This window comes from Sarcophilus harrisii, chromosome 1, assembly GCF_902635505.1.
Source record: "Sarcophilus harrisii chromosome 1, mSarHar1.11, whole genome shotgun sequence".
Classification (NCBI taxonomy): Eukaryota; Metazoa; Chordata; class Mammalia; order Dasyuromorphia; family Dasyuridae; genus Sarcophilus; species Sarcophilus harrisii.
In genome coordinates, this window is record NC_045426.1 from 233,731,587 (window position 1) to 233,755,291 (window position 23,705).

Genomic DNA, 23,705 nt, shown 5'->3' on the forward strand with positions numbered 1-23,705 from the left:
ACCACCTCTCTCCTGAGAGCTGAGAAATACGCTTATTATTCTAACAACAGAGAGAGCAGCCTGGGAGGTCATGCAAGGGGACCTCTTCTGTTCCTTTGGCCCAGATAGATGTTCTACCTCCTGCCAAATTTAATCCTATTAAAACATGCTGGCACCCTCTTCCCCTTGGCCAAATTGACCAGCTCTTCTCTGTCTACCTCTGCAGCAGCTGGAAATCCTGTTACATCCAATTGCCTCTGTAATTAAAAAAATTGGTGAATGAAGATGACAGATGGGTCCCACATGAATGGTACAAGGAGGGTCGTTGCAGTGAAGGGGAGCAGGGTGGGTGTGAGGGTGCCACAGTCAAGCCCTGCCCTGGGCAGGATTTTGATAAGTTAAGGCTTAAGAAGGTAATAATAGGCTAAAGGAAGAATTTGAACTGATGGAGGCGGGCAAGGAGATTTCTGGCTGGATCTCCGACCACATGCAGGGGAATTATTGGTAGGTTTGGAGGCAGCTAAGTGGCTCAGTGCACAGAAAACTAGGCTGGGGTCAGAAATAGCGAGTTCAAATTCAGTCTCAGACACTCCCTGCCTATATGATCCTGGGATTGTCACTTCCATTCACCTAAGCCACTGGAGAAGGAAATAGCAAACCCCTCCAGTGTCCTTGCCAGGAAAATCCCCCACAGGGTCACAAAGAATCAGACATGACTGAGCAACAACCATGGCTCAGAAATCCCTGTGTGGCGAGCCTGGAGTGTTGGGCCAAGGACTTTATTTGGGGGCAGGAACGTGGCTGTGGAAAATTCCCAAGGGAGGAGTGGAGTGAGGGGCCAGGAGTCATTGGCCGGCTGACCTTGTCTGTGGTGGGGAGGGTGAATTAGAAGGGAGGGGGCAAAGAAGTTTGCAATGTTCATCTGAGGGTTGCAAGGTTTCTAAGATGTGGTGTAGGATGCTTGTAGCTTTGTTGAGGAGAAAGAAACAAGTTCAAAAAGCAGCAGGAAACATTGGGTGATCCATGTACTTAATCACACAGCAAAAGCTGGGGAGTGGGGAGATCAGTGTGGACTGGGGAGAAAGGGAAGGAGAGGAAGCTTCCTTGGATGAGCTGGGCAGCTCTGGATTTGTGCTTTCCATTTTCATAACATTTACCAAGAGGTAAGCAGTGCTCCGAGCATGGTCATGATTGGTGTTGACGGGGCCAAAATCTCTCTTTCAGGTCCCTTCCCCTGCAAAGCCATCAACAAAATCCTTTGGCGCACCTGTGAGTCTGGGTAGGTTGTGAGGAGCTGAGGGAGGGCAGGGTGAGTGGGCAGACTTGGAGGGATCGCTGGGACATGAAGGCCTTTTCTCCCTGCCCCCCCCCCCAGGGGGAATGTGCTTTTAGTCTCCCTCCAAGCTGACGGTGTGGAAGGGCGAGACATGGAAGGAAAGATAGAAGCAGAAATACCTGGGAGGTTCAGAACAGGAAAGCTTCTATAACGGGGAAGCTTGGGGAGATCCTAATAGCTGCTCCAACTCCCAGGAGCAGCAATAAGAGACCAAGATTTGGGTTGGGGTTTCTGGGAAGGAATGGCATAAATTCAACTGTCTAAAGTCCATCTAAACTCATTAGATGTTTTCAAAGGGAAATACTACTAGTACATGTAATACTAATTCTCCTCTTAATAAGAATAATAGCTAACATTTACACATGTGATCCTTATAAAAGCCCCAGAAAATAGGTGCTAGTATGGTTCTTATTTTACAGATTAGGAAACTGAGACAGTCTGAGATTAAGTGACAGGTTCACACAACTACTAAGTGTCTGAGGCTATATTTGAACTTGTGTCTTCCTGATTCCAAGCCTGGCACTCTATGCACTGCACCATAGATCCCAACTCCTTGCCCACTACTCCCAATTGTAGCTGGGTTCTTGTCTGTAAATCCATGCTGGTTGAGCTTACCCCATAGAACCTTGAGCTGCCCTTGTCAGCAGTGAGACCCGGCCCAGCAGTGGCAAGTGGCTTGGAAATTGCTCTTTCCTTCTCAGCTGAGAATAAGAGATGGGAATGACGGGCTGCCCCAGATCTTTACCCAAGGTAGCATTTGAAAGCCCACCCATAGTGGGAAGAAATCACTAGCTCATCGTGCTCTTTATTTGTGCAATGACTTGTTTCTCCAGCAGTGCTGCCCAGCTGTCTGCTTTCACAGCCACAGTACTCTTGTGACTTTAGCCCTTCCTCTTGAGAAGGACATTTAATCAAGTTATTTCACCTCTGGCTGTTTCTTCATTTGTACAAAGCAGGGAGTTGGACTAGATCAGGTTAATCCCATTTTAGCAGTCTGGTACACTTGCTAGCCATGCAAGTCACTTATTTCTATTTGCCTCAGTTTCCTCATCTGTCAAATGAGCTAGAGAAGGAAATGGCAATGCCATTTTACCAAAAAAAAACCCAAATGGGATCACAAAGAATAAATCACCACTAAAACAATTGAACAACCACAATAAAACCTGCACGCCCTTCTCTGAATAATATTTTTGCATGCATAAAATAAAATAGGATAATACAGTTATAATGTGATACATATTATAAAAAGATTCCTGGAGCCAGAACCCCTAGATTAGATCTCTGGTTCCCTCTGGCCCAGGCGTCCCAGTGGACTGGGTTGAGGAGTTAGAAAGCCCACTTTGATATATCTGTGACCATGAGCAATCTGTTTAATCTTTCAGACCCTAGCGTTTTCTCTGTAAAGTGGGGATAGTAGGACTCACCTCAGAGGGATGTGAAGTTCTCATGAGATAAGGTGACAGTATTCTTATCTCTTTCTCTCTCTCTGCAGGAACCACTTTATCATCTTCAGCGGGGGGATGCCTCGGGCTAGCTACGGGGACAGACACTGCGTGACGGTGCTCCAGGGCCAGACGCTGGTCACTTTAGACTTCACTTCCCGGGTGATCGACTTCTTTACCGTGTACAACACCGAGCCCAAGGATGGTACGTGCTTGCTCCTGGCTCCTTCGGAAGCCCCCCTGCCTTGTAACTCAGCCCTCCTACCTCCCCCCTTCTTTGCCCAGTATCTCATCGCTGTCTCCTCCCAAACTGCAGAGTATGACAACCCCAGTGCCCTGGTAGTGCTGGTCGAGGAGGAGCTGGTGGTGATCGACCTGCAGACTCCGGGCTGGCCCACGGTGCCGGCCCCGTACCTGGCCCCACTCCACTCCTCAGCCATCACCTGCTCCTACCATATCTCCAACGTCCCACTCAAGCTCTGGGAGAGGATCTTAAATGTTGGCAAACGGCAGAGCCCCCAGCTCGCTTCTATGGTAGGTGCCCTGGGGAATGGGCTGGAAGGACTGCTGCTCTGGCAGGAGGGGGAAAAGGGGTAGGTTTAGGTAGTAGAGGTGGGGGCTCGTGTTTAATTTTATAACCAGAGGTGGGTTACAGGGTTAGTGTGGGTAGGACCCTGAGGTCTGGGTTTGGTCCATCTACCTTCATGGGACAGGAGGGGAAGAGGAGAGAATGTAGTATACTAACATTCTTCTTCTTTATGTGGCTATCGATATCTCTTTCTCCCTCTCCCTTTCTTTCCCTTTCTTTTCTTCCCTTTCTCTCATCTTTTTTCCCCTTCTCTCTTTTACTCTTTTTTCCCTATTTTTTCTCTCTCTCCTCCTTTTTCCCTTTCCCTCTACTTCTCCCTTCCCTTCTCCCTCATCCTCTCCCTTACTCTCATCATCTTTTCCCATCTCTCTTTCTTTCTCCTCTCTTTCCTCCTTCTTCCTTTTTCTTCTACTTCTCCCTTCCCTTCTTCCTCCTCCTCTCCTTTTTCTTCATCCTTTTTCCTTCTCTCTCTCTATCTTGTTTTTCCCTCTTTTTCTCTCTCTTCCTTCTTTTTCCCTTTCCCTTTACTTCTTCCTTCCCTTCTCCCTCCTCCTCTCCCTTTCCTTCATCCTCTTTTCCCCTTCTTTCTCTCTTTCCCTCCCTTTCTCCTTCTCTCTCTCTCTCTCTCTCCCTCTCTCTCTTTGCTTTTCCTCTACTTCTCCCTTCCCTTCTCCTTCCTCCTCTCCCTTTCCTTCCTCCTCTTTTCCCTTTCTTTCCCTCTCTCTGTCTTGTTTTTTCCTTTTTTTCTCCCTTCTCTTTCTTCCCTCTCTCTCTACTTCTCCCTTTCCTTTTCCTCTTCTTCCCCCCCTCTTTCCCCCTTGTTTTTCTCCTTTCTTTCTTTTTTCCTTCCTCTTCTCTTCTCTCTTTTCCCCTTTCTTTAGAACTGGCCCATCAACGGAGGGAAGAACTTAGCTCAAGAGCCTGCCCAGAGGGGACTCCTCCTGACAGGGTAGGGATGTCTGCTCCCAGACTTTTACTTTTAATGCATGTGCTGATCCTTCCTTCACTCTACCCCTTACTTGGACTGTGCTTTCCTTGCACTTGCCACCCAGCAGGACCTCCAGCGAGGTGGTCATCCTCAGGGAGGGCTGGGTGAGCTGTTGTCCCATCCCTTCCACTGCAGGTTGCTTCCAGACTGGCACCTGACAGACACCCTGAAGAAGGGGCGTGGGGGGGCAAGAACACTAGAATTGCCCAGCCAAGTCTGACCAGGGCCTGCAGGTGGATGAATAGGGTGTACCTTTGACCTCTCAAGTCATCCGTTAGCAGTTTCTCTTCCCATCTCTCCTCGCAACTCCCCTTCTTTGTTCAAGTGTATACGTGTATGTATGTATGTTTTTGTGTTTAATTTTGGCAAAAACCAAAGCCCTTTGGAGCCAAACACATCATATGCTTAATTCAGCTCAAGGCCTTCAGCACACACAAGCTTAACTTGTCAGTAGCAGCAGATGTTTGGGGGGAGGGAAGGCAGGGATGGGAAAACTCAAGACAGAGTGCCAGCTCTACAAACAGCAACACTGGTGCCCCAGATCCCCGCTCCTTCCCTTGCCAGCTCCTTCTCCCCTCGGGCGCTCACTCCCCAGAACCCCAGGAAATGCTTCTTGGAAAGCAGTGGCCCCGAGGGCACACCTTTCTAAGACCGGCATGCTAGCGGGGTGGCGGGAGCCCCATCCCCGCTGTGATTTGCTTCCTGCCTCTCCTCTGTGAGATTTGATCCCTTCTACCTCCGAGGCCTGGGGGAGCAGTCTCTGGTTGAGAGTGAGAAGCTCTGAAATTGGGCCAGGCCCCAGCCCAAGCGTTGGCTCGGGGCTGGCTGCAGACTCCCCGAGGAGGAAGCCTGAAACAATCTCGTAAGGGGGAGAGAGAGAAAAGGGAAGTTATTAAAATAGTTACAGCCTGAGAGTCTGGAAGAAACTTCCTCCTCTCTTCCCTTTGGGGCCCCCCGGGTCTTCCTGGGGAGTGCAGCTGCCAGCCCCCGCCTCCGTTTGTCGGCTGGCCAGTGCCAGCTGCTTCTCTGCCTACTTGATACATAAGAAGAAGGAGCATGCTGAGGAATGGAGGTCCCTCCCCCCAAGGAGTTCCTCTGCCCCTCAGAGACTGGCTCTTCCCCTTCACCAGGCAGAACCCCAGGAGTTCCATCAAGGTTTCCTGAAGGTGACAGTCCTGCAGTATCCCAACAGAGGCAGATTATAAAGCCTGCCAGATGTCCTGGGTTCAGGTCTCGGCTCTGCCATCAACTGGCTTGTAATTTTGAACAAATTGGATTGGGCCAATCAGGGGTTCTTAACCTTTTTAAAATTCAATTTTATTTTTAACTCCAAATTGTCTTCCTTTCCCATCTTTCATTGAGGAAACAAGAAAAACAAACCTGATCAAGCAAAACAAATTCCGCCCCCCAATCATGTAACTGTTTGGCAATCTGGTGAAACCTATGGATCCCATCTCAGAATAAATTTTTAAGTTAATAATTGAAAGAAATGATTAATTTCAGTTATTGAAAATAAAGATGATTTTTTTTCTCCATCTAAGTTCACAGACTCTCTAAAAATCTGTTTATGGATCCTATGTTAAGAATACCTTAATTATCTCTAAGGTCCCATCTAGTTTTAAGATGAGTAGACCCCCCCCCCCAAACCTCTGGGTGTGATTGGCAGGAAGTGTGGGCACATGCCCACATGTTATGAGTGGGAAGCTTGGACTCATCTCGGTGGCCTCTGAGAAAATATGCCAGTTTCCTAGCATGAAGTAGAACCCTCCCTAGTCCATAAAACCACAGATTTAGTGAGCAGGGGAATTAGCATGCTGTGAAGTGGTAATTGTGGGTTACCTGAACTGTATACCAGATTATCAATGCCAGAGGGAGGGGAGGTTCCAGCCTAGCCAGAGTCACCAGTGCCCACTTACTGTGCCAACCCAAGCATCTGATTTCCTTTGCAGCCCCAAGCTCACACTTCTTTCTCCAAAACACAGGCTTAGAGCCCTGAATTCCCAGAAGAAAACCCTTTGTTCAGATGTCTGTCTTGTAGCATTTGTAAATGCTGGACTGTTCTTAAAGCATCAGAAAGTGGAAATATATTCCTTGATCTCCTCCTACTCCTTTCAGGTTCAGGACTGAGTGTAGAGAGGGATTAAGTGATAAGATTATTCCCCACAACTAGCCTTTCAGAAATTGCTTAATGTAGTGGAAAGAGGCTTGATCTGGTGTCTAGCTTTGGATAAGTCAGTTATAGGGTAGCTAGATGGCACAGTGGGTAAAGAACTGGCTCTCGAGACAGGAGGACCCGCGTTCAAAAGCAGCCTCAGACACTTACTTAGATGTATGATCTTGGGCACGTCAGGGTCAGGCCTGATTCCTTTGAAAAATAAATAATATTAACAAATCGGTTATGTCCTCCATGCCTCAATTTCCCTACTTTAAATTGAGATTGAGCTGGATTTTGGGGGTCTCTTCCAGCCCATGGCATGTGGATATAGCTTTGGACACTCCCCAGCTCTGGGACTTTGAGCCAGTCCCTCACATTCTCAGTTTCCTCATTTGTGAAGAGAACTGTATCAAATAACATCATGCATGCAAGGTGTTTCATAAACCTTAAATTGCCATACAATTGTCAGTTTTTGCGGGAGAGGTTGTATCCTGATAACCTTGCAGGATTGAGGCTTTCCTGCACATGGATGCTCCTGACCAAGGTGGTCCAAGAAGGCACCTACTGTCTCACTGAGTTAAAGATAAAGTGCAGAATCTTCTTTCTTCCTCCTGCCTCTTGGCTTTCTTCCTTTAAGTGGTCTTGACCGCAGGTTTCATCTGGGTTTCAGGCTATTAGCCTTGAATAAGCCAAGGGAGATCTCCTGAGTGCTTCCTCTCTTAATGGAGTGATCCATCTCTTAATGATCCTTCTCTAGTCTGCTCTTATTGAAGCCAGGAAACCCAGGAGACTGTGTCCCATTCTTGTCCTTCCCACACCAGAGAAAAAGGAGGGCAAGCCCCTCTGTGCTGTTCTCAGGAATGACAGCCAGCATTTATCCAGCGCTGTGCTGGAGTCATCTCATGAAAGCTGATTGTTAAATGTTCTGTGTGAACATTTCCTCCTCAGAAATCAGCAAATGTTACAAATTAGGACATGATTTATTGTTTTGTTGATTATCTAGACTTAATAAAGTGATGGAGAAAGCTAAAAAATGTGTCATGTCTATAGCCCCCTTCCCCCCCAGGGGGCTGATTATTAAAACATTCATCAGCACACCTTTATATGTGATGCTTTAAGATCTGCAAAGTGTTTTACAAGTTTTGTCTCATTTGAGCTTCACAACAATCTTGAGAAGATGATGTAATTATTATTATTATCCCTATTTTATCAATAAGAAAAGGCAAAGAGAGTAACTGGTTTGCCTAGAGTTGCACAGATAGTTTTTTGTTGTTGTTGAGTTGTTTTGATTGTGTCCAACTCTTTGTGATCCCCCTTGGGATTTTCATGGCAAACATACTAACTAGAGTGATTTGCTGTTGTCTTCACCAGCTCATTTTACAGATGAGGAAACTGAGGCAAATAGGGTTGAGTGACTTGCCCAGGGTCACCCAGTTAGGAAGTGTCTGCGGCCAGATTTGAACTCAGGAACATTATTAAGTCTTCCTGACCCTGGGCCTGGGCATTTTATCCACCACCAGCTGAGCAGCTCCGTACTGCTGGAGGGTTGGTTGCCTCAGGGACCCAAGTAACTTTGGATGTGTGGAGAATGTCTCCGAGGGAGGATTTCAACTTGGTCTTTTAATAGTGCCAGAGCCAACCCTGTATGCTGGGACCCCTGTCCTTGCAGGTGTTTTTATCCCCATTTTATGGATGTGGAAACTGAGAAGTGAAGAAGTTAACTTGTTAAGACTTGCTCGGGATCATACAGCTGGTTAAATACCAGAGGTGGGGTTTGAATCCTGGGCTTTTGGATCCCAAGTTTCAACTTTTGTTCATGCTGCCACACTAAGTGCAAAGGTTTATGTGATGTTTTATAATTAACAATGAACTTTCTCCCATCTACACCGGAATCTCTCAATAGCTGGGCAGAGCATGCATTTTACTGAGGAAGAAACTGAGTCCCAGAAAAATTGTGTATCCAAATTTATAAAGTCAGTGGTATTGCCAGGGTTAGAAGCCAGGTCTCCATGCCAGTCATCCCTGCCCTTCTGTCTTCCTTAATCCCTTCTGGCTCTTCCCTTCCCTTGGTGCTATGGCAAAGCTTCACAAAAAGAAAAAGGTTTTCTCCTCCCTGGGGCCCCTGGGGGCCTTCCCTGGAATGGGAAGGGTTCATTTAGACTGTTCTGTTTTTATAACCAGGGCTGGTTTTTCTCCCCATTTCTTCCTGGGACCTGAAAATCCAGCCATTCCTTGCCCAAGGGTGAGAGAGTCTCGGCTGGTAGGGTAGTCTGGATTTGAAGGCACCCTGGGGGAGGAAGAGGTTCTCCCAGAACCGGGATGTCTCAACCTCCAACAGGATGGAACCTGCCAAGAAGTGACATCAGCAGCGCTGACTCAACCCCATCCCAGGAACAATGGAACTAATTCTTACTTCCTGTTTCCTGATGCTGGCTCCCGTTGAACTCATCTGCCTCTGTGGCAGTTTGAATGGAGTTCCTCAGTGGCTTCCCTTTTTCCCATTTCTCCCCTCCAAGGTGGACACTATAAGGGGCATAGCCATATCAATACTGCCCCCTCCCCCCAAAAAATCCACATTAATGTAGCCTTGTAAAACTCAGATCAGAGTTTGGTATTGTGGTTTTCTCTCTGAGTCACACTCCATTCCCCCTCACTTCAAAGACCTTTGGTGATGGTCATCTCTTACCTTCAAGAGAAAGGTAATTAATTACAGGTGCATTTTCACTGCTACCCAAAGAAAGACCCAGAAATGACCAGTGTGGGGCTGAATTCTAGCCTTTGCCTAGGTAAATCATCTCTCATATTTGTAATTGTAGTAACTGGCACTTGTTTTGCAAAATGCTTTCCACATATTATTTCATTTGATCTTCAACAACACCCTGAAGCTGGTACATCAGGTGTATTTTTCCCCCTCCTTTGGTCCAGACTTCTGACCTCATAAATGTGAGAAACTCCAAATGTAGATTCTTCCTCATGACCTTCCCAAATCTGTCTTACCTTAAAATTCTACCCTCAACTCCCTGTTTCTTTGGCCAGAAGCTCCACTTGATCTATGTCCTGTAAGCCAGAATTGCTCCCAGTCTGTAACCCCTTCCTATCCTGCCTGCCTAGTGAGATTCAGCCCAAAGCTCCTCACCTGTCTGGACAAGATACACCTCCTGCCTCTCTGAGCTACACGAGCCTTTGGCACCAAGCCCATGTGAGCCATCTCTTTCATGTCCAGCCCAGTGTCAGAAACTTTCATTCCTCCCTTTCAAGAACTCAAGGTCCATGTGTTCACCTGATCTCCAACCAGATTAAACTCCTTGAGGGCAGGGACCATGTATTAAGTTTCTCGACTTCCACAGGGCTGGGAACATACTAAGTATTTAATAAGTACGGATAAGATTTTACACATAAATTTACAGAAATCATTACCCTAAAGGCCCCAAAGTTGGAGTAGAAATGAATCCAGAACTTTGAGGAAGGAAGGGAATAATAATTTATAAAGCACCTACTGTGTGTACTATGCTCGGTGTTTTCCAAATATCCCATTTGATCCTTATAATACCTTATTGGATTATTCCTGTCCTCATTTTACAGTTGAGGAAACTGAGGCAAACAGGTTAAGTGACTTGCCCAGTTAGGATCGGAGGCAGGATTTGAACTTGGGTTTTCCAGCACTCTGTCCCCTTTGCCACCTGTGTACCCACCAGTGGATGTTAGTGGCAGAAGGGAGAAGCGGCTCCTTTTCTGTTAAGAGGGGTGGAGGGGTCCTTAAAAACTGAAGGTCAGAGGTCTTGGGGCCGCCGCTCTTAGCCCTCTCCATCCTCCTTTTCCTTGGCTCCTTGGAAGGCCTGGATGGCTACTGTCTCCGCCTGCTGCTAGATAGGATCCTTGTGGCTTTTGCTGTCAGATTTTAAGTCTTCCCCTAATTTGCTGCTAATTGGATAATTATGCCTCCTGGAAGTCTGGAAAACTCACTAAATGTGTTTTAGAATCTTCCATGAAAGACAAAGGCTGCTTGCTCGTACCTCCCAGTTTCTGTCTTGAATCCCAGCCTGTAAGGGCTGCAGCATGGGGATGACATGGGGCCTCGGGGCCGAGAACCCCGTTTCCCAGCCTCTTCCTGTTGCTTCTCTTTGGGGGGCAGCACTTATTCTTCCTTCCCTTCCCTACCCCAGCCACGAGGATGGAACCGTGCGGTTCTGGGACGCCTCAGGAGTGTCGCTGAGACCACTCTACAAGCTGGGGACGGCTAACATCTTCCAGACGGACTGCGAGCACGCCGACAGTCTGAACCAGGCCGGCGAGGAGGAGTGGCCGCCCTTCCACAAGGTAGGGCTACTGGCTCATCCCTGGGCAGAGCTCCTCCCCCCCCCCCCCCCCCCCGGGAGCCCCACATTCACACTCTGGGCCCACTCACAGTGGCCCTCCCCGGACTGGGGCTCTGAGGAACCGGCCTCCAGAGCACCCTGCCCTCTTCCTCCAGCCCTTTGGGACATGTCCCCCTGACCCACCCGGCCAATGACGGGGCAGCCAGAGGGGGTCTAGCTTCCCAGAACAAGCTAGGAGACTTTCTCCATGGCCAATTTCCCAAGAATCCTAGAAGTGAATCGGGATTCTTGCCCTTGTTCCCAGGATTTAATCTTCCCTGATTTATAATATTTTTTTTGGCTGAGGCAATTGGGGTTAAGTGACTTGCCCAGGCTCTCACAGCTAGGAAGTGTTAAGTGTCTGAAGTCGAATTTGAACTCAGGTTCTCCTGACTTCAGGGCTGGTGCTCTATCCAGTGCGCCGCCTGGCTGCCCCCCTGATTTATAAATTTATAAATATATAATTATAAATAGAAATAGAAATATTTTATAAATTCTATAAATATATTGTGGGTAATTTATATTATAAACATATTATAAGTACATTTATGTTATAAACATATAAATAAGTTTATATTATAAACACAAATAAATTTGTGTTATAAATAAATTTATATTATAAATATATAAATAAATGTGTTACAAATATATTACAAATAAATGTGTATTATAAACATAAATATATGTTATATATAAATATAGATATATAAATACATAGTATATTATAAATAAATTTATAAACACATTATGAATAAACTTATAAGCATTATAAATTTATAAGCATGTTATAAATAAATATATTATAAACAAATACATTTGTGTTATAAACTTATTACAAATACATTTGTGTTATAAACATATTACAAATAAATTTGTGCTATAAAACACATTAAAAATAAATTTGTATTACAAACATTATAAATAAGTTTATATTATAAATATATAAATAAATTTGTTATAAATATATTACAAACAAATTTGTATCATAAACATAAATAAATTTATATAATAGTATCACATATATGTTATGTAAATTTATATATATATTTAAGTTTATAATATAATAAAAATAAATACATTTGTTATAATTATATATATAAATTTGTATTATAAATAAAATGGGAGGGGCAGATAGGTGGTGCATTGGATAGAGCACTGGGCCTGCAATCAAGAAGACTCATCAACCTGAGTTTAAATCTGACCTCAGACACTTACTAGTTGGGCAAGTCACTTAACTCTGCCTCAATTTCCTCATCTGTCATATGAGTTGGAGAAGGAAACAGCAAACCACTCCAATATCTTTGCCAAGAAAACCACAAAAAGGGTTACAAAGATTTGGACGTGACTGAAAAATGACTAACCAACAAACAATTTGTTTGTTTGTATATATAATTATAAATAGAAATAGAAATATTTTATAAATTCTATAAATATATTGTGGATAATTTATATTATAAACATATTATAAGTACATTTATGTTATAAACATATAAATAAGTTTATATTATAAACACAAACAAATTTGGGACAGTGATCCCTCCTGACATTCCTTGACCCTGAGACTGCTTAACTCCCTAAGTTTAGAGGTTATCTGAAAGAAACTAGTGACAAATGTAACTTCCACCACGTCATCATTTTTAGATATCTTATTCTGGGATTTCCTCCTTTCCCTTGCCATCATAACTAGGTGATTTATTCTCCCTCTAGTAGTCACTCATTTCAGCCACAAGTGTGCTTTGTAGGATTTATTTTTTTAAAGAATCTTCACAAAACCCTCCCACCAGTGTCTCATCTGTGTATTGGATGTGGTGGATTCTCAGAGGCTCCACCTGTGGAATTGGAATCCTGGCAGGTGGAGTGTGAATCCTGGAAAAGCTTCAAGTATGGTTGTAGCAACAGATGCCCTGTTTTTTGAGGGCTCGCCTGAGTAAATGAAGAGAAGTTTATCACCAGAATTTTAGCTACAGACTCATGTCTTTAGAAGGCACAGCAGCCTGTAAAGCAGAGAACTATTAAAAAAAAAAAAAGCCTTTGAACTTTTTTTGCTTCCATCTTTCATTCTGACAAGTTGTTATATGGTAAAGTGATCACTTTGTCAAGTTGTCTGACAAGGTGTCAAGTGGGATACTTCCTAACAAATAGGGGGTTAGTCATGAATGCTTTAAATGTGATAGCTTTGCCCAACAATCAGTGAGTTGATGCACTTGTGGGGACATTGTGCTGCATCTGGATTCACTTATTATTTTTAAGTAAAACCAAGCTATATAAAGTTGTAACAGTTAAATGGAAGGATGGCTCAAGAGCTCACCTCCAAGAAATGAATATAGAGAATTTACTTTTCATCACATGTTCCAAGGCAACAAAATTCATTAAGAAGAGTTGTCAAGCATTTACTAAAAGGCTGTTCTGTGCTAAAAATTAGAAATATAAAGAAAATTGAAAGCAGTCCTTGCCTTCAAGGAGCTCAAAATCTATTGGAGAAAACTCTGCAAACAGATTGAAGGTGATCTCAAAGGAAAGGCACTAGCATGAATAGAGACTGGCTTCTTGCAGTCTGAGATTTTAGGTGAGATTTTAGCTGAGACTCAAAAGAAGCCAGGAGGTAGAGACAAGGAGGAAGAGAATTCCAGGCTTGGAGATTGCCAATGAAAATATAAGTAGTCACACGATCAAGTTTCTTGTAAGGAACAGCAAAGAGGGCATTGTTAGTGATAGATAGAATACATGGAGGGAAGTAAGGTATAAGACTGGAAAGATGGGAAAGGGTTACATTATGAAGGACTTCAAAAGTCAAACAGATAATTTTATATTGATCCAGGAGGTAATAAGGAGCCCCTGGAGTTTATCAAATGTTTTGTGTGTGTGTGTGTGTGTGTGTGTGTGTGTGTGTGTGTGTGTATGAAAGAGAAAATTGGAGTTGAACTTTAGAAATATCGATTAGATGAGAGCTAGAAAGTACTGCATGAGAGAGAGAACTACGGAGACTGAATATGGATCAAACCATAGTATTTTCACCTTGGTTATTGTTGTTTGGTGATTTTTTTTCTGCTTTGTGTATTTCTTCCCTTTTGATCTGATTTTTCTTGTGCAGAAAGACAAATATGGAAATGTGTTTAAAAGAATTGCACGTGTTTAGCCTATATCAAATTGCTTGTGTCTTGGGGAGGGAGGGAGAAAAATTTATAATACAAGGTTTGCAAAGGTGAGTGTTGAAAACTATCTTTGCATGTATTTGGAAAAATAAAAAGCTATTATTAAAAAACAAAGAAACACTGGATGGGGAGAGGACCAAAATAGCTTCTAATAAAAGAAATTGACTATTAAGACAACAGTGACTGTTTAAACTTGTGGGAGTTTTTCCAGAATCAGTCATTTTTAGTGCCATCCACAACCTCAGCTGGTATGAGCTAAAATCAAAGTCATTGCCAACTTAGAAGAAAAGACATTGTATAATAATAGCAACTTAATCCTGATTAAAAGAGCCATCAATTCTTCAAAAAATGTGGTTGAGTCATCTTCAGTCATGTACTACTATTCATGATCCTGTTTGAGGTTTTCTTGGTAGAGATATTGGAGTGGTTTGCCATTTCCTTCTCCAGGTCATTTTACAGATGAGGAAACTGAGGAAAACAGGATTAAGTGATTTGTCCCACTCAGTTAATAAGTGGCTGAGACTGAATTTGAACTCAGGAAGGTGAGTCTTTCTGACATCAGGCCCAGCATTTTATCCATCTTGCCCCCTGTCTTCAAAAATAGACAATAATCTCCTGATTGGAGAAGGAAATGGCAAACCACTTCAGGATCTTTGCCAAGAAAACTCCAAATGGGGTCATGAAGAACTGGAATAACTGAAAATGACTGAAAAGCAACAACAAATGAAAAAGACCTTGATGATCACCACCTTTCTTTTAATTGATATAAAATAGTTTCCACCAATTGGAGTGGCCCAGATAAGCCATTTTATCCTTAAGACATTCATAGATACAGCTAAAAGGGACAATCATGGTATAGTGTCAAGATAACAGGCTCCAGAGTCAGAAGCCCTAGATTCAGATCTCAGCCATACCATTTAACTATGACTTGGTGACATCGAACCTCTCTGGATATCAGTTTTCCCCATTTGTAAAATGAGGGAATTGGATTAAATGATCTTTTAAGATTCCTTCCAGTTATGTTTTTCATGACAAAATAGTTGAATTTGAAGAGACCTGCCAACATTTTGATGGTAATTTATTCTTATCAATGATAAGAAAACTATTATAGCTTTGGATGACAACTCTTCAGTAATTAATACACCATATGCAAAATTAGATTCTTAGGAAGAGTACTTGGACACACAGAAGACATCTGCATGGGGATAGTTATTTTTTTTAATAATTATTTTTTCCAATTACACTTAAAAACAATTTTTAACCATCATTTAAAAAATTTTTTGAGTTCCCCAAATCTTGCAAAAACAAATGTTGAAAACTTATCTTTACATGTAATTAGAAAAATAAAATACTATTGAAAAATAAGTAAATATAAATTAAATAAAAATAATTTTTTTTGAGTTCCAAACTCTCTCCCTCCCTTTACTTTGCTCTGTCTCCTCTCCCTGAGTAAGCAATTTAACATAGGTTATACATGTGCAGTCATGCAAAAACATTTCCATATCAGTCATGTAAGGAAAAGAAAAGAAAAACCACAAAGAAATAAAGTAAAAAATAGTATTCTTCAGTCTATATTCAGAAGATACTAATTTTTTCTCTCTGGAGGTAGACAACATTTTTCATCATGAGTCCTTTGGAACTGTCTTGAATCATTGTATTGATGAAGATAGCTAAGGAATTCACAGTTGATCATCATACAAACATGCTTTGCCTGCGTACAATGTCTTCATGGTTCAGCTTACTTCATTTAGCATCAGTTCAAGTCTTTCCAAGTTTTTCTGAAATCAGCCTACTTATTATTTGCAATACTCCATGCAATATTCCATGATAATCGTATACCCCAATTTGTTCAGCCATTCACCAGTTGATGGATGTCCCTTCAATTTCCAATTCTTTGCCACCAGAAAAAGATCTGCTATAAATATTTTTGTATAGGTCTCTTTCACTTTTAAAAAAATCTCTTTGGAATACAGATCTGGTAGTGTTGTCCACTATGTACAGTTTATGTGTTACCCTTCAGGTATAGTTCGAAATTGTTCTCCAGAGTGATTGGATCATTTCACAATCCCACAAACAGCACGAGAGGGTAATTTTAAAGTCACTCCCAGAACTGATCTTTCAGGATATTGGAGCATTGTGAAGATTCCCAAAGAATAGCAAAGATGAAAATTTCTACTACCAAAGGGGAAAAAAAGGGTAGCTGAGGAGCTGGCAGTCCTGAATTACAGCCTTACATCTTTCTTGTTTTTATAAAACATCAGAGGATAGTCCCTGGGCATCAAAGCCAACCTTCCTGAAAAGATGAGAAGTGAACAGACAGGCTTTTGCAGATTTTCTACCGAAGACCACACGTTCATTCATCCAGGAGTGGTACAGAACCTAGAAGATCCCACTGTCTATTGTTTGTGGATTACCTTTTTTACAAAATGACTTGGCTAAATTCAGCCTTAAAGGTTCTCCACCATAAAGTGTCTTTTTGTGTGTGTGCTCTTAACATCTGCAACAAACATGAGACCCGTCTGCATTTACGTTCTGCTGAATAACCACCTCAAGTACAGCATGATACCGTGGTGCTGTTGGCGTATTAGGGGGCTGGACAGCTGAGAGGTGGGGGGGGAGTGCAGAGTTGGGGGCCACCAAGTTTTATTCCTGCCTTTGTGCTTTAGTTTAGCAGCCCATGTGGCTAGACCCTTGTTCTTTGACCTCTCTCCTCCTTGATCTGTCCATTCAGGTGGGGTGTTTTGACCCCTACAGCGATGACCCACGGCTTGGTATTCAGAAAATATCCCTGTGTAAATACACAGCCAAGATGGTGGTGGCCGGCACGGCTGGACAGGTAGGTAGTTCTCTCCCATTTGGTCATGAGGTGCCTCTCAGGAGGGATCAGGCTGCCTTCGGTTAGCCCTTTGGTCAGCATCCTTCTCCAGGACCTACTGAGTGTCGGGAATTAGGTGCTGCCCAGTGTAGCTGTAGCAGAGCATCTAGAACTCTTCGCGTGGTCGGGGAAACCTGATTTTGCATCCCACTGTGACACTGGGCCATTTTATCTTCCCTTTACTATAAAAATGAAGAGGCTGGACTCAGTACAATTCAGTTTAATTCATTAAGCATTTATTAAATGCCTACTGTGCAACACCAGAGATACAAAAAAAGAGGTAAAGGGTGGTTCCTACCCTCAAGGAGCTTACAGTCTAATGGAAGAGACAATATGCAAATTGTACTGAATAAATAGGAAATAATTAACAGAGGGATGAGATTGGGGAAAACTCGCTCTGGGAAGTGGGATTTTAAAGAAAGCCAAGGAGGTCAGTAGTCAAGCAGAGGAGGGCGGGCATCTCAGACCTGGGGGACAACCAAGAGATGAACGTGTCTTGTCGTTGGGACAGCCAGAAAGCCAGTGTCATAGGACTCAAGAGTATGTTTCAGAAAGTAAGATGTAACAAGACTGAAGAGTAAAATATGAAGGGCTCTGAATGCCAAGCAGAGTATCTTATTTAGGAGGCATTTGGGAGCCACTAGAGTTTATGAGTAGGGGATGACGTGATCAGATTTATGTTTTGGGGAAATCTTTTTTTCCTTCCAGCTACAGATCTGTGGTCCTGTGAGCATGCTGGAAGTCTGTTTTTTGGTCTAGGAGATGAGATGGACAGATAATTGACAGAGTCCTCAGTTATTGTCTGTGGAGCTAGTTGTGATCAGGGAAGGCTTCTGCCGGAATCTAGATTTGAATGGGCAGGGATTTGAGTAAGGGAGCTATTGCATAGTCCAAGTGAGAAGTGATGCAAGTGGGAGCTGTGGTCATGAGGAGGAGACAGATTCTGGGAGTATTACAAAGAAAAGCCTGATAAATGTGGGTGGCAGCCTGGAAGTGAGGAACTAAGGGGAGGGGGAGGGGGGATGGAACTGGTAGCCAGGAGAAATGACCTTTCTTCCCCGCACCAGGTGCTTGTCATGGAGCTGAGTGACGAGAAGTCCGAGCACCAGGTCAGCGTGGCCACCATGGACCTGTTACAGGACCGAGAGGGCTTCACCTGGAAGGGTCATGACCAGCTGAGCCCCAAGAATGGCTCCCTGGCCTTTCCCCCCGGCTTCCAGCCCACCGTGTTGGTGCAGTGCCTGCCCCCAGCTGCCGTGACAGCGGTCACCCTGCACTCGGAGTGGAACCTTGTTGCCTTTGGGACCAGCCATGGTTTTGGACTCTTTGACTATCACCGTCGGAATCCAGTGCTGGCCAGGTACGGGACCGCCGGCAAGTGCAGGTGGCCATGCCATTCACTGGGAGCTGTTGTCAGCCCCCTCATTGTCTAGGAGGGAAGCACTTCTCAGCTGGGATTTTTAAGGTGCTGGTGTTTCCTGGGGAGCCTTTCTGTGTTTTATGCGAGCTTATGGGAAGGCTTAAAGTGCCAGGGACAGGTGGAAAGTTGATAAGAGCCACAATCTTCTTCCCGCCCATCCCAGAAAGCTGTGTGTTGAGCCTAGCAATGGGCAAAACCGAAACCGATTGCGGTTCCTTCCTTCTGTTTTCTGGGAATTGCAGCCCAAACCTAAAGCTTCTCCTTCCCTTCTCTCCCAGTCCGGCCTCTTTGCCTGCTGGGCAGAAAGAGAGGGAAAGCTGGGAGTCAAAATCCTGCCGATGACAACTCTTACCATCTTCTCTGCGGTCGTTCAGAAGGACCGCATCACACTAATACTGTCTGTGGGATTTTCTTGGCAGAAATGCTAGTCATTTGCCATCTCTTTCTTCAGCAGATTAAAGCAAACAAGGTTAAGTGACTTGCCCGGAGTGTCTGGACTTAGGTCTTCCTCACTCTGGGCCTAGCATTGTATCCATTAAACCACTTAGCTGCCCCTTCCCTACACAGAGCAAATTTGGCAGAGGATGGCTACCTCTGCCACAGATTATTTCGTAAATGATCTGGGCAGATCCCAGACTAAAAATATTTCCCCTACTGTTTGTCATGATACCTTAAAGTTTACCATAAGAGTTTCATTCCTTTGGTTCTTTAAAATTTTTCCAACTCTTAATCTTTCAAGTATCACTTAAGTTGTTATCAGCACACACCTAATATTCATTGGTTGGTTTTTATTTTTTTCTAAATCAGCCAGTCTCCTAAAGACCCTAAAGGAATGGGACTCAGGTTAAGTTTGAAGGGTAAGCAGGAAACAGACCTTTAGAAGTGAGAAAGGATCAATGGGGAAAAGGAAAGAGATCGTAAGCAAATAATCATCATCATAATAGACAATATTTATAGTGCTTATTATGTACTAGGAATTGTGTGTAGCCTTTTACAATTATTACCTCACAACAATCCTGGAAGGTAGTTGCTATTATTATCCTCATTTTACAGAGGAAGAAACTTAGGCAAACTTGGAGGTTAAATGACTAACCCAGAGCTATATAGCTATGTAGTCATATAGCTTATTATCTGAGGCCAGATTTGAACTCGGGTCTTCCTGATTCTAGACTCAAGACTCCAGACTCCATCTATGGAAGCATCCAGACAGCCCTTTAAGTAGAAAAATTATTTGGGCATTTTTCTGAGTAGTACTCACTCTGTCCCCACTAAGTTGCATCTTTCAGTTTCTTCCGCTTATTTCCCAGGACTTGCCCTGTGTTAAGTTCTGTAGTATCCATAGTTTCCCTCTGCCTCAACCCTCACCCCCTGATTTTTATGCCTTCTCTCAGGCCAGTTATTATCTTTTTTCTTTTTTTTTAAAGAGGCAATTTGGGTTAAGTGACTTGCTCAGGGTTGCAGGCACTTACTATCATGAAGTCTCAATTTCTCTATTTTTATAATGAGATTGATAAACAAAAAAAAAATTAATCCAAAAATAATAAAATAAGGGAATTGGCCTGGATGATCTAAGATACCTTTTTACTTATGATATAAAAATGATCTTTTCAGAGTGGAGTCTGGACTACTTTAAAAAAAAAAAAAGCTGAGGGGAAGGCTATGCTTAGCCTAAATGAATGAATTACCATGGTAAAATTTGTTTCCTGAAAAGCCTGATGAGGAAGTTACTTGAGCCCAGGACCTGGATCCATAAGTCACAGTCCAGGGTAAATAGGACTACCTACTTGGTCTACCCATATCCTACTGGGAAAGCTGGCAGATCTCACTCCTAGGAATGCAAAGAAAGAACTGAGAAATTGCAATAGGTCCACTTCTGGGCATTGTGGTAAATGTTTAACCACTGGCTCTCCAAAGGAGTTAGGGAAAGATGCATGTATGTTGAATCTGTATTATTATCCATCACTTTCTTAAACTGGACCAATTGTTAAAGGACCTCATTATGGTCAAAATCAAGCCCTGATTTGTATGTAGCATTTGCCAGTTGTTAAGGTATAAATGCGCTCTCTGAAAATTTAACAGTCTCATCTCAAGAGCCAGTTCAACCTGGCTCCAGCCCAGCCCTGAATAGCTCCCAAATTCCCTATTGATCCCTCAGCCTGGTCAGAGAGGTGAGTGAGCTTCCTGCCTCCATCCCAGGTGCACTCTTCATCCCAATGACTCCCTAGCCATGGAAGGACCCCTATCCAGGGTCAAATCCCTGAAGAAGTCCCTGAGACAGTCCTTCCGGCGGATTCGCAAGAGCCGAGTTTCTGGCAAGAAGCGGACCAACCCAAATAGCCCCAACAGCAAGGTAAGAAGAAGGGATGGGGAGGGGGACAGAATTGACATGGAGCCTCAAGACATGATGAAGGAGTCTTATCCAGTGGGCTCAGGCTGTGGTCTTTTCTGTCAAGAGTTCTGGCCCAGGCGCTGCCAGGCTCATGGCATAATCATGAATAAGTCTCCTCTCTGACCTTCAGTTTCTTCTTCTCAAGATGAGACAGTTGAAGCTCTCAAATTCAAGGAACCCTGCAATTCCATTCATTCACAATGAGGTGAATTATGTGTTTGGAACAGCTGTGGTCCCCTTACCAGAGGAATTTTTAATTATAAGAGACAGAAGAGAACAGAAAAATTAAGAGAAATAATCTCTAATGGTGGAATTTTTAATGGGGGACTAATGGATGTAGGTTTGAGGGGTGCTACTTGAAAATGTGATGAGGATTTTCAAACTCCAGTGATGATTGCAGCACTTTAGAAGAATGAGATTCAGAGAGAATTTTATCACTTTATAATTTATATATAATTTATTTTTATATAACATATATTTATTATACATAATTTATATATATATTTATTTTTATATAATTTATTAATCACTTTATAATTTTTAAGAAACATATTTGATGATAAATGTTTTGTGGGTTGGTGGAAACTATTGCTTTTGGGCAGAGAAAGTCCTGATTAAGAAGATATATGTTCCTTTTGAGGGATTAACGGGTCAAATAGAGCCATGCTGGATAAGAGCCAGAGTTAGCATTTATTAAGTGCCTCCTAGGTGCCAGGCCCTGTGCTAAGTGCCAGGGATGTGGGGGGAGGTGGGGAAGATATTCTAAAGACTCTCCATCTCGGGATAGAGCTGTGTGCTGGCTCTCTGGCCTAGCCCATGGCCCTGAGCTCTATCCTCTTGTCCCCTCCTGGCTAGGTGCAGGAAGCCAATGCTCAGCTGGCCGAGCAGGCCTGTCCTCATGACGTAGAGATGACCCCTGTACAGCGGCGGATCGAGCCCCGATCGGCGGATGACTCGCTCTCCGGCGTGGTGCGCTGTCTCTACTTTGCTGACACTTTCCTCCGGGACGGTAAGGCTACTGTGGACCATAGAGGGAGGTGGGAGAGAAAAAAACTCCCAGGCCTGGGCTCTGCTCCATTGGGGAATGAGGAGACATGGATTTTAACCTTCTCCATAATTGCCCTCCTACCTCTCTATAACTACAGTTATCATTTCCTTTTTAAAAATTGCATTTTATTTTTCTAATTACTTGTGAAGACAATTTTTAATATTCATTTTTTATTTTTGAGTTCCAAATTTTCTCCCTTTCCCTCCCTAAAATGGTAAGTAATTTGATATGTTATAGCTGTGTATTCATATAGATATACTTTCATATTAATCATGAGTGAGAGAAAAGACAAACCCAAAGGAAAAAAAAAACTATGAAAAAAATTAGTATGCTTCATTCCAATAATCTGGGTAGAAAATGCCAATCTCAAACTATGGGGACTGAATGTGGATTGAAGCATAGTTTTTTCACCTTTTTGTTTATTTATTTGTTTGGTTTTTTTTCTTTTTCATGGTTTTTTCCTCTTTAGATCTGATTTTTCTTATACAACATGATAAATAGGGAAATATATTTAAAAGGATTACACATATTTAACCTATATTAGATTGCTTGTTGTTTTAGACAGGAGGAAGGTGAAGGAAGGGAGAGAAAAAATTTAGAACACAAAGTTTCACAAAAATGAAGCTAGTTGGTGTGATAGAGCACCAACCCTGAAGTCAGGAGGACCTGAGTTCAAATTTGGCCTCAGACACTTAACACTTTCTAGCTGTATGACCCTGGGCAAGTCACTTAATCCCAACTGCCTCAACAAAAAAGAGAGAAAGAGAGAAGAAAAGGAAGGAAGGGAGGGAGGGAGGGAGGGAGGAAGGAAGAAAAAGAAAGGAAGGAAGGAAGGAAAGAAAAAGGAAGGAAGGAAGAAAAAAATTTTAATGAATGTTGAAAACTATGTATTTGGAAAAAATAAAATGCTATTGAAAAAATAAAGATAGGAAGTAGCTATTTAAAAAAAAAAAGAAAATAGTTTGCTTTGATTTGCATTCAAGCTACATTCTTTCTCTGGATGTAAATAGTATTTTCCATCATGAGTCCTTTGGAATTGTCTTGTATTTCTAAGAAGAACAAAGTAATTCATAGTCGATCATTGTGTAATATTGCTGTTACATCTACTCCCTTCACTTTGCATCAGTTCATGTAAGCCTTACCAGGTTTTCTGAAATCTGCCAGTTATAATTTTCAATGAAAGTCCCTTGGAAAGTGTAAAGTACTAGATGAATGTAAAGAAAGTGTTAACAACTTGATTGTTCTTGGCTATGACTTAATAGAGTTTGGAGAGTAGAGCACCTCTTGACCTCGGGTCTCTCTCTCCCCCTCCCCATTGCATTTTTTGCTCCATAGCTACTCACCATGGCCCGACCATGTGGGCAGGCACCAACTCAGGATCAGTGTTTGCTTATGCGCTGGAAGTGCCGTCGCAGGAGAAATTCTCTGAACGGGCAGTGGAGGCAGTTCTGGGCAAGGAGGTGCAGCTGATGCACCGGGCCCCAGTGGTCTCCATCGCTGTGCTCGATGGAAGGGGCAGTCCCCTGCCGGAACCCTATGAAGTGTCCCAAGACCTGGCCAAGGCCCCCGACATGCAGGGAAGTCACTCCGTGCTTATCTCTTCTGAGGAGCAATTCAAGGTAAGGGAGACCAAGTGGCTGTGGATAAGCCCACTCTTAAAAAGCATATACCACCAGCACGTCCTATCCATCAATCATCTTCTTCTTATTCCTTTGAGACTTCCACACAAACCCTCAGGAGGGACTAGGCTTAGTACCATGCACAGCCCACACCAGGTTTATTGACTCCCTTTGCTTCATCCTTTCATCCAAAATCCACCTCTAGGAAATCTCTGTAATCACCTCTGCTTATCAGTGAGCTCTCTTCTCCCAAAGCTTTCAGTAAACCCTAGTTTTTTACTTGATTTTTAAAAAATATATTTTTACTTATTTCATTAAATATTTTCCAATTACATTATATATATATATATATATATTT

The 23,705-nt window shown here is 43.1% G+C and overlaps 1 protein-coding gene across 3 annotated transcripts in view; it reads left to right on the forward strand.

Moving 5' to 3' along the window:
* The window catches only part of LLGL1 (LLGL scribble cell polarity complex component 1), a 92,380-nt gene that overhangs the window by 54,900 nt on the left and 13,775 nt on the right, over window positions 1–23,705 (forward strand). For all 3 annotated transcript variants that reach the window (XM_031938570.1, XM_031938575.1, XM_031938583.1), the window contains 10 exons: window positions 1,204–1,258; window positions 2,808–2,962; window positions 3,074–3,291; window positions 4,228–4,295; window positions 10,653–10,806; window positions 16,728–16,832; window positions 17,939–18,231; window positions 20,488–20,641; window positions 21,536–21,689; window positions 23,064–23,347. In XM_031938570.1, the coding sequence (XP_031794430.1) occupies window positions 1,204–1,258; window positions 2,808–2,962; window positions 3,074–3,291; window positions 4,228–4,295; window positions 10,653–10,806; window positions 16,728–16,832; window positions 17,939–18,231; window positions 20,488–20,641; window positions 21,536–21,689; window positions 23,064–23,347 (1,640 nt within the window). The remainder of the gene's footprint in view (window positions 1–1,203; window positions 1,259–2,807; window positions 2,963–3,073; window positions 3,292–4,227; window positions 4,296–10,652; window positions 10,807–16,727; window positions 16,833–17,938; window positions 18,232–20,487; window positions 20,642–21,535; window positions 21,690–23,063; window positions 23,348–23,705) is intronic.